The 11,045-nt window shown below is 37.4% G+C and overlaps 1 protein-coding gene across 1 annotated transcript; it reads left to right on the top strand.

Annotated features, from left to right (window-relative positions):
- Positions 1 to 7,203: 7,203 nt before the first annotated feature.
- On the top strand, positions 7,204 to 8,253 carry LOC137397574 (alpha-(1,3)-fucosyltransferase fut-1-like). The gene has a single exon (XM_068083866.1). The coding sequence runs from the start codon at positions 7,204 to 7,206 to the stop codon at positions 8,251 to 8,253; it is 1,050 nt and encodes a 349-aa protein (XP_067939967.1).
- Positions 8,254 to 11,045: the final 2,792 nt, after the last annotated feature.

Below are 11,045 nucleotides of genomic sequence, written 5' to 3'. Positions count from 1 at the left end.
CCCTATAATGTATACCTCTTATAACCTAAATTCTAGATAACATAAAAAATTTATGGAAAGTTTTGCTTCCTACTACATTAAAAAACTTCATAAAATGTAAAGTGTCATATTGGGTGAGTTCTCAAATTCGATTTGCATAGTAATCTATTTCACCGCAGTATCTCGCGAAAGAAAAAATGATGTGTGTATGGCGTTATATCTATTATATATATATATATATATATATATATATAACTTTTGTGACAGTGTAGTTTGTTGCAATACACTGCAACACACATGCAATACACCGCCAGATGTTTAAAAAAACAGAAAATAAAATAGCGGCGCAATTGTTCATAAACACAAAAGCGATTGATTGGTGCAGGTGTAGCAGCGCGGGTCTACCAATCTGAATGTCGCAAGCTGGTGTATTGTCGAAGTTTCTCTTTTCCTAACCTTGGCCTGTGGGTACAAATAGGCAATGAACAAGTGGTACCAGTTTTACATATTAAAGAATATTTTGTTGTTTTGCTTCATTTTAGGCGTATAAAATACTTGTTATTAGTTTTGCGTTGCAGAATTGACTTCGCTGATTAGAAAAAATAAGCAAATCATTGTAAATGAATGCCAAAGATATGCGTTCCACATCAACTTATTGTAGAATTACCACAATCATGGTCTATAAAACCAGTGAGATTGATCATAAGGAAAAAAGTTGTTTATGCAAACCAATAATACTGCAGTCACAGTATGACCCACGAGTTAAAAATGTTAAGTCAGGTTTTTTTCTAAGTTATTAGCCATACCACAACCATTCATCATCATTGGAATCTATTACCAATGTCTCCTGGTGTGTTAGACCCATATTAGACATCTGAATATGATGGTGTAGTCACAGTCCATCTACACACTGGCTTTGAGTCTATGACTTAGCTGTCTAGTGTGATGATATGATATGAATATAATATGATGTCGTCTTAAACTCACCATTGATTAAATGACAAGTTGTTTCTCTAACAGTCATAGCATGTGTGTAGCTTTCTAAATTATATTGCAGTCAAATTCAAGAGCGGCCTCAAGGCTATGTCTGACTTGGTCGCTAGAGGGGTGGTAGAATGGAAGAGAGAGGAAGTTCTATGCTATAATGGTCGATGAAACAAGTGATGTATCCAACAAGGAGCAGCTATGTCTTATAATCAGGTAAGTAAGCCATCCAATTTTAAGATATCAATTGTAGGACACCGTACTATTGGTTCTTTTCAAGTCTTTGTGCCACAAATAACTAAAACAGCAAGAACGACTTCATATTCAATTCTCACACAATCATTGTCGCAATTTTCAGAGCTTTTGATATTGCTTTGGTGCCTGCCAGCAAAAGCATTGGTCATTTTCATTTGATCACGTTTTACCTATCATTGCATTGAGATTGATATTATTTTAGAACTTTTGATGAGAATCTCGATGCAGATGAGGATTTTGTGGAGTTTTTCAAACTAGCTGCAGTTAATGCCCAGGCTCTCACTAGCACTATAAAGGATTGTCTGATTAGACTCAACTTGCCACTTGAAGATCGTCGAGGCCAGTGTTACAATGGTGCTAATGGGATGAAGGGAAGTAAAGGTGGAGTTCAAAGCATGATTCTAAAGGTAAGTAACGTATGATAGAATAATATGAAATTTACCTAGTTTCTCAAAAATATATTCTCATTCAAACCGTACTAAACGATTTACACCAAAAGCATTCTGGCTATTGCTGACCTAAACAGTAACATAAACTCGGATCTGAATCAATTTTAACCCTTAATGTCTGTGTCTTCAAGATAACCCCAAGGCTCATTATGTTCACTGCTATGCTCATGCTCTTAATCTAGCCATTGCTGACTCTGGTCAAGAAAGCCAGATACTCAAGGAAGCTATGGCCGTTGTTAAAGAACTGTGCTCTCTTATAACTTCTTTTCCCAAAAGAATGCTAGAGTCATTGAAGGAATGTGCCTCACTGGAAGTTTCAGATGGAAAACCGGGGAGAATAGTGTCATTTTGTCCAACAAGATAGGATGTTTACCAAATTTTGTGGCCAATAAAAGTACAAATGCTGGTAGATGTTTGTGATTGAGTGACCTTACTATGCACAAGCCTGGATTCACTTCAAATTGGAAAGATTTAATGATATCCAATTTTTGAGCATTAGATAAAGAAATAATTTAATTTTAGATGGACTGTTGTGCAGAGACTTTATCTAAGGTTTTGGCAAACTAAAGCTATCTCCTGAAGTTGTGGCCTTTAGTGAGAGCAGAGTTTATTGACCCAACATCGATAAGTCGAGTGATTGGAGTGGAGTCAAAGATGGAAGATTACAACATTATATTTGGTAAGACTGGGTGAGTAATAGATATATTGTAGTGCTGCAGCATAATGATGTTCTTACAGTGAAATGTGCCTCTACCTCTTTGCCGTTGAGTGTTGAGATTCGTACTGCAATAGTCTGATCTGCAATGACTACTGAGTCATTAGGTATGCTTTAGCTATGTTTAATAAAGAATTATGTGAATAATATTTACCTATCACACACTACATTCTTAGGCTAATTTGTATTTTTATTTTTGTCTAGGATTGAAACTTGGCATCAAGGTGCTATCACTCACAGACAAGTTGTCCAAAACACTGCAGACCAGTAAGTTATCCGCTGATGATGCGCAGAAGCTGGTTAAAAAGACAACAGATGTGCTGGAGACGATGAAGGAGCAGTTCCTAAGCTTCAAAAAAGAAGTGGACAAGGAAAGAGAGCAGCTAGGTAAGTCATTAAACCAACATTATTTATTTTTGTCACCAGGTCGGTCCGTGGGGTGTTCATTTAATACTTAGCAATTTCCCAAATTAGTCATTCATTATTTGCATGTTAACTTTTAGACATTAATCTTCCTAAAGAGCCATGTGCTAGGAGAGCACCTATATGATACGATGAGACTAACTACACCACTGCTCAACTCACCTCTGGCCAAACGCTAAGGAAGAACTACAAGGAAGTGTTTGACTTGGCCATCAATGGCATTAAGAATAGGTTTAGACAGGAGGATATGGCTGTGTACTCCCGATATAGAGAGAGTGCTTACTGATCATACCTGTGATATGCATGTGATCAACAAGCTCTGCTTTTTATATCAGATAGACAGACCTACTCTTGAGAGTGAGTTGTCTTCTTTGCATATGACAATCAAAGCCTCAAATATCATTGATTTCATTTCTATAATTAAAGCAGATTGTTTTGTGTAAAAAACTTCGTTTCCCACTATTTATGACGTGCTTGTCATCATCATTGTTTTGCCAGCTACTAATGCTAGTAGTGAAAGGTCATTCAGTGCTTTGAAAAGGTTAAACCATAATTGTCACGAACAACTTTTATCGTATTTACTAGGTAAATCAGACACACTGATTCCAATTTTGTAATCAAAATAAAGATTAGTTCACCAACTTTCAGAGTAATGAAGGCTTTTTACAGCGTTTTAATATCGGTCTCGAAAACAACACGATCGATCGGCATAACAAGCTCCGCCCATAAATACGTGACGTAACCTAGCTTTTTAGGAACAGCAGTTACGTCGGGATGTTTAGACCGATTTAGAATAATAGAGATTGGTGTTTTAAAATCCATTGATATCTAAATTCAGCCTTAAAAATAATATCAGTCTTTTCTGAAAGGTAGATGAGCTATTTAACATTGCATATTTAAAAAAGTGCAATAACAACGCTAGCTTGTGATAAAACCGCGCCTTTTGAGCTCATTTTTCTCGGCGTCCAGCCCATTTAAACGTCATGTAACAAGCTACGAGCAATTTTAAGTAGTTTATATACCTTTTATAAAAAACTGAAATTATTTTACAGGCTGGATTTAGATAATAATGGGTTTTAAGACACCCATCTCTATTATTCTAAATCGGACTAAACATTCCGAACTTCCGTTTCTGAAAAAGCTAGGTTTCGTCACATATTTATGGGCGGAGCTTGTAATGCCGACTGTGTTGTTTTCGAAACGAATTTTGAAACGCTTTAAAAAAGCCTAAATGACTTTGAAATTTAGTGGACTAATCTTTATTTTGAGTACAATATCAGAATTAGCGTGTCTGATTTACCTAGTAAATACGATAAAAGTTGTTCGTGACAGTTATGGTTTAAAGACAGCCATGGGTAACAGCATGGGTCAACAGAGACCGAATCATCTTCTATGGTTACATACCTACAGAACAAACAGACAGCTTAGATGTGCAGCAAGTCATCTCTGAACATGTGAGAGGCTTTGCTGGTAGAGAATGTGATATTGCCACTTACAAGTAAACTAGCTGTGTTATCCATTTATATTTAGGCTAGTGCTGTCACCCTTATGGCTTTACTTCTAGGCACATGGTTTTCTTGCTGTGATATGTGATGATATTTCTTTCGTGCTGACAGAAAATGCACTACATCATGTATTATCATAGGTATCTCATGTTTTGCCTTGTGTTCTTATTGAGCATTCATACCATAGTTCATATCATTTCCACACCATCATTATGACCATTCCTCAAAGCTCAAGAAAGTTGTTTTAAGTAGTCTACAATGCACCATATAGCTTGGTGTTGTGAGCCCCCCAAACCCCCAGTTGTATATGATAAGTCGCCTAAATGGCAACCTCACTTGCAAACATAGGTCTACACCCCTGCTTACTGTACACCCCCTGTATACACCCCTGCTTACTTTACACCCCCTGTATACACCCCTTCTTACTGTACACCCCCTGTATACACCCCTGCTTACTGTACACCCCCTGTATACACCCCTGCTTACTGTACATCCCCTGTATACACCCCTGCTTATTGTACACCTCCTGTATACACCCCTGCTTACTGTACACCCCCTGTATACACCCCTGCTTACTGTACACCCCCTGTATACACCCCTGCTTACTGTACACCCCCTGTATACACCCCTGCTTACTGTACACCCCCTGTATACACCCCTGCTTACTGTACATTTGAAGTTTGAATAGAATCAGCTTTAAATGTTGAAGATCACAGGGGATTTGTAAACTAACACACACATACGGACACACGCACGCACACGCACACGCACACAAGTATAAACTCATATGCGTGCAAATGCACACTAACACTGACACATATATACACACACATGCAAACACGCATAAGGCTTATGCATACACCTACACATGTGCATACTCACCCACATACACACACAAATTAGCCTTAAGTCTTACAATGGAAAGCCCACACTAACTCACTGGGCTTACCAATAGTAAACCCAGTGTTTCATGAGTTCTCAAATCTTTAATTCTTAGGCTTTTTTGTCAATTGTCATTCAAAAGTTCTTCATTAAATTGACAGAGAACTTGCAGGCGGTGCAAATGTAACTAGTATTCATACTGAACAACTCCTGTACTTCTTTTTACAAAAGCATGACTATTTTCTAGTCTGTCTTGACAAACTGTTGTTTTTGCAGAGTTGTCCCTCGGCGAGCAGAGCGAGCAAAACAACAGCTTGTCACAAAACACACTGCACCTGATGCATCAGCTGCACAGAAAGGGAGTTTTTCTCTTCCGTCTATGCGGCTTGGCTGCGATGTTATTTTGTTCGCTCCATTGGTAATCATAACGGATTTAGCCCAAAAATCTATGTAGAAAAAATTAAGATAAAAAAGTTTAGCCAGAGACCAGTCTCTGCGGTAAGCTTTAGTAGAGCTTAAGATAAAAATAAATTAAAAATAAAATCAATGAGAACAAATAGAACTGACTGAGCGCACAAATAACAACATGTTGAGTAGCTGTTGTTGCCTAAGTTTTTAAGTTCTAATAAAGTTTACTGCAGAGACTGGTCTCTGGTTAAACGTTTTATCTTACTTTTTTCTACATAAGTTTTTGGGCTAAATCCGTTATGATTACCAATGGAGCGACCGAAAGAACATTGCAGCCAACCCGCATAGACGGAAGAGAACAACTCTCTTTCAGTGCAGCTGATGCATCAGTTTGCAGTGCGTATTGCGACAAGCTGTTGTTTTGCTCACTCCGCTTGACGGGGAAAACTCCACAAAAGCAACAGTTTGTCAAGACAGGCTAGGCAATTTTCTCAAATATTCACCTTGGATGCTGAAGTGTTATGCGTTTGCTGAACTCACAAGAGCAGGCTCTTGTGATTCTCACATTGATTCCATAAGTTTTCATACAGGTATTTATTTAAGGTTGCCAGTCAAGTAGGTATTCAACTTTCATAACTGATTGACTATCACTATGTTTCCATGATGCGCAGTGCTTCGGAGTTGGGCCCTCTCCGAATCATGGAAACGGCGCCTTCGCACTGAAATCACTGCGCACTGATCAGTGCGAAGCCAGTGCAAATTCGCAGCAAGGAAACAGCGACTGCGCAGTGGCTGCGCATAGCTCTCATGTCGTGGAGACGGATTCTTCGAGAGCCATAAACTAGTACAAAGGTTGTCCTGTTAATCTTGTTTTTTTACTATTCTTTCGATCTTCTTTCACCTAAATTTAATTATGATCTGCATTCACGAGGATGATGAGGTGATTACTTTCCTGGACTTTGTTATCGATGCCAACACTTTTCGAAAAATAGGTGGCAAGTCCTAAATTAACGTTTAAATAATATATTACTTAAAAATACTTATTAAAAATATAATACTATGTAAAAAGTATGTTAAGATTTGTAAAACCTTGTGAATGTGTATTGTAAATAAAAGTATAATGACGACAGAATCATAAAAAGACCGTTTATGACGTTCGGTATCCGTGATCATTTCTATTTCTCCATCAGGCAATTCGATTTATACAATTTCTCTTCTCTGGCTAATTTGCGGTATTTGCTGAAAACCACTGCGCAGCATGGAAACGTACAATCCCCTCGACTTCGGAGGGGGCTGCTTCGCAGTACTGCGCACCATGGAAACATAGTAAATGAGAAGAGCTGAGCGAGTTGTCATTCACGTAGGTTTTCAACTCTGACAGCTTATTGGTTGAGAATAGCTGAGCGCTAAATGTTTCTATAGACATTTTAGTAGCAATCAATTATCTAACTACTCTGGGGGTATTCTTGTACTAGTTTAGGCTGCATAGTCTAGTTTTGGCGAAATGCTTACGCATGGCATGAGAAAACAGCATTTAGGATATGCTTTCTTTCTTTGCATACTGGTTTTTATTGGAATAAACTGGAGGCCTTGGAAAGCAAAAATGGATTATAATGAAGAACATGTGAGTCCATCAGCACCATGTATAATCACTCACATGAACTCACCAGAAAAGAAGACAATATTCTACATGGGAGATTTATGGCCAGGTATGGAAGATTTCTTACGATTTGATGGGTGTGAATATTCCAACTGCATCATGCAGACATGTGACAACCCAGCCTATCTCTTACAGGCTGATGCTGTAATTTTTGCGCAGAACTCTCCTCAAATTACCCAGAGAGTACCGGAATATATTCGACAGCGTCAGCTTTGGTTCATTTATGGAGTTGAATCTCCTTCAACACCCGGCTACAGCTGGAACTCAGTTGTTAACGATTTCAATGGAACTCTTAGTTACATAAAGTCATCTGTCCCGTTCAGTGTTCCCTATGGACGGACATACGCACAAGAGAATACTAATTATAAAAATTTTAACTTCGCTAAAGGAAAAACTAAAGGGGCATATGCCTACGTATCAAACTGTAACTCTAAACAGTACGACAGGCTAGATTTTATGAAGCAATTGTCAGCGTATGTCGACGTGGATGTATTTGGAGGATGTACTAAATATTCTCCATGTCGGACTAGATTTAATACTACTTGCATGTCGAACTTACACTCGAAGTACAGGTTCTACCTTGCCTTTGAAAATTCTCTCTGCACAGAATACATCACGGAAAAGTTCTGGCGTACATTTGAATCAGACAAATACTTTGTTCCAGTCGCTTTTGGTGGTCTCTCAATCGATGAATATGACAGTGTTGCCCCTCCAAATTCTTTCATCCACGCTTACAACTTCTCATCTGTTGCTGAACTTGGCAAGCACCTGCAGTACTTAATGCACAACGATGAGGCGTATAATCGATATCATCGGTGGAGAGAGAGTTATTACACTGATATGGTAGCGTCGAAGCCCGCAGTGTGCAATTTTTGTAAAATAATAAATAAGCCGGAAATGCTGGCATCAACAAAAGCTAGAAAATTTGCAGATGAATGGAATGACCCTAAGAACTGCCAAAGATTTACAAAATGGAATGCCAACAAAGACTAGTAACCAGTTTATAAAAATAACTTGTTGACATGTACCATTATGTGCCCATAAGTTCGACCATGCGGTTAGACCATGCGGTTAGACCTTGTATATAAAGGTAGCCAGCAATATGTTAACATGGATTACCAGCTAACATATTTTTGAGTTGGGGCATTGCATGAAGCTTCAAATTTTACTGTTTGAAATTGTTGCTTAACATCAAAGATCCATCTTACTAAATTTGCTTTTGTCTTTTTATTAATGTTTTCAGACCAGAACTAGTCAGGCTACATGAAGACTTATTGCCAATCAATAAAGCTTCTTTATATAAATCATGGCTCAATGTATTTGTGGGTGTAAAGTGTAAACTGATTATTTCATAGCATAACATTCTACTAGTAGGAGTATGAGAGACATGATGCAGCGACAAAATGCATAAAACTTCACTTAGAAACACGTTCCAGTTGAGTATAAACGAACCTATATATCAATTACTGGAAATACCACTAAGAAAGTTCTTCTCTTCCCTCTATTCAAATCATTTATTTCATTGCATGGCATAATCTTTACTATAGTAAGTGTCATATCCCTCTGTCCAAAGCCAGGCTAAAAGTGTAAGGAAAAATAATGGTTTCAGCCCTGAGCACCAAATGCAAAGGCAAGCTTACTACCACAACACCACTTAGTCACCTTACCACTTCACAAGATAATTATACACATACTGACTACTGACAACAATCTTTCACAGTGCACGGGTCTGGCAAAGGAGACTGGCTGGCATGCTAGTTCCGATAACTGAGTCTGATGATCAGTAAGAGATCCTTGAATTAACAAAATGAGAGTACAAGTTTGAGTTCAAGAAATTGCAGATTAAGGTATTTGTGAAAGCAAGAGGAAAGAAGGCATGGTGAAAATGTCAGTCTATCCAATTAATAACGTTGCCATGACTACTGTAGTCACAGGAATATATGCACACCTGTGTAGGAGTTGGCGCATTGCCCTGTTAGTCATAGCTTTCTCTTTTGTGCCTCATGCATGATGCATGTATAATGAGGATGCTTGCCAATCAATGCGGTATATACAAATATACTACATTGATAGGCTTAGCTTAGTTTTATTGAATGTGGCAGGCGAAGCAAACAAGTATTTGAATAGACTAGTACTACTTTAGCTTGGGCAGGAGTGATTCACATGTGGGAATTTATTTGTTATCACCATAATTTCGCATTAAATTTATATATAAACAATTGTTTTTACATCATCCATTCAACTTTATGCAGCTCCATTTCATGCTGAACGCTATGGTTTTAGTTCTACTTATAATGAATTACCAACTACATTAGATAATGTAGTTGCTTGCCACCGGCCCCAAGCTAGGCACATTGACAATGGCTAATTTGAGTAAGCTTGCATTGTTAAACTTACTAATAAGAGCCGCAAGAGCAAACATAAAACAAGTGGTGTGCACATTTTCACCAACATTGCGACATATATTGCCCAATAAATCATTCAATCTTACGTAGCTTAATATATATAAATACACATATATATAGATATATTTATATATGTAGTACATATATATAAACATTTACGTCATATATTTATATATAGGTATATATGTTTATATATATGCTGATGAAGACAGTTTTAACAGTAAACATTTTTAAAAGTTTTCAGTTCTTAACATATACGTATATATATGTTAAGAATATATATATATATAGTATATGTAGTTTACACTGCAAAGTAAAGTGCTCAATATAATATATATATTATATATATATATATATATATATATATATATATATATATATATATATATATATAGTCTATAAAAGTTTTATAGACCGTTCCAAAGACAGTTTTATAGACTGTCTTTGGGACAGTCTATAAAACTGTACCAAAAAAATTCAAAACAGTAAAAATGTTCAACATTCTTCTAATTTTCAACTATGTGAAACGACTAATATATGACTGCAATACAGGCAGAGCAGCAACTTCAACAGTGGAGGCATAGTGGTTAGAACCGTGACATTAAACAACAGGTTGATGTTCAATTCCGAAAAGGCCATCAGTGGTGACGGAAATGACATCCAGCCTTAAAATTCTCTCCACAACTGACATCAAGGTTTCCTTGCCACTGAGTTCAGACATGTCCAGCCAAAGTCACATTCTTATAGATGTGCCCAGCCTCTAGTAACAGTAATCGTAATGGCTTGCATCATACTCGATCTGTGAGGAATCGCTCACAGCCCGAAGGGCAAACACGGTAGTAGCTGTGATTTGAAATTCGGAAATTTGCTTTGCATAAAATCAATCGTTTAATCACTTGTTTGTCAGCAAAGGTTTTATGCTTTGCTTTGGAGCACTTTGGTTTTCAATCATATGTAGGTTAATGCAACAACTGCTTGGGCTGATTTGGATAGTTTTACTCCATTTGCACTACAGACCCTTTTACAAGGCAGTTGAAAATTGGCAGCTAACCAAATCTAGGCTGGAAGGGATCCACCCTATTAAAGACATGACCATGCTGCAAGTACATCTAATTTGTAGTACCTACCACATGTCAATTGCTATAGCTTGGAGAATCTAAGAAAAAAGGTCTGATATAAAATTAATTTTTTTAGGATGCTTACAGAGGTTTATACAAAAATCATTGTGTTTCAATAATATTTTCTTTGTCCCTTTTTGCACTCAACCTAGCAGTCTGTTTGAAATGCCCATGCTTGAGACAAATTTTAAGGTTCGATTTTTTCCGAATAGTACTCCTTGAAGAAGCCGTTTGAGAAGTCAAATTTTGTTTTTCATTTTGA

The sequence above is a fragment of the Watersipora subatra genome, chromosome 5 (genome assembly GCF_963576615.1).
Source record: "Watersipora subatra chromosome 5, tzWatSuba1.1, whole genome shotgun sequence".
In the NCBI taxonomy this organism is placed as follows: domain Eukaryota; kingdom Metazoa; phylum Bryozoa; class Gymnolaemata; order Cheilostomatida; family Watersiporidae; genus Watersipora; species Watersipora subatra.
Note: the sequence above shows the minus strand (reverse complement) of the source record. Positions and strands in the feature narration are given on the sequence as shown.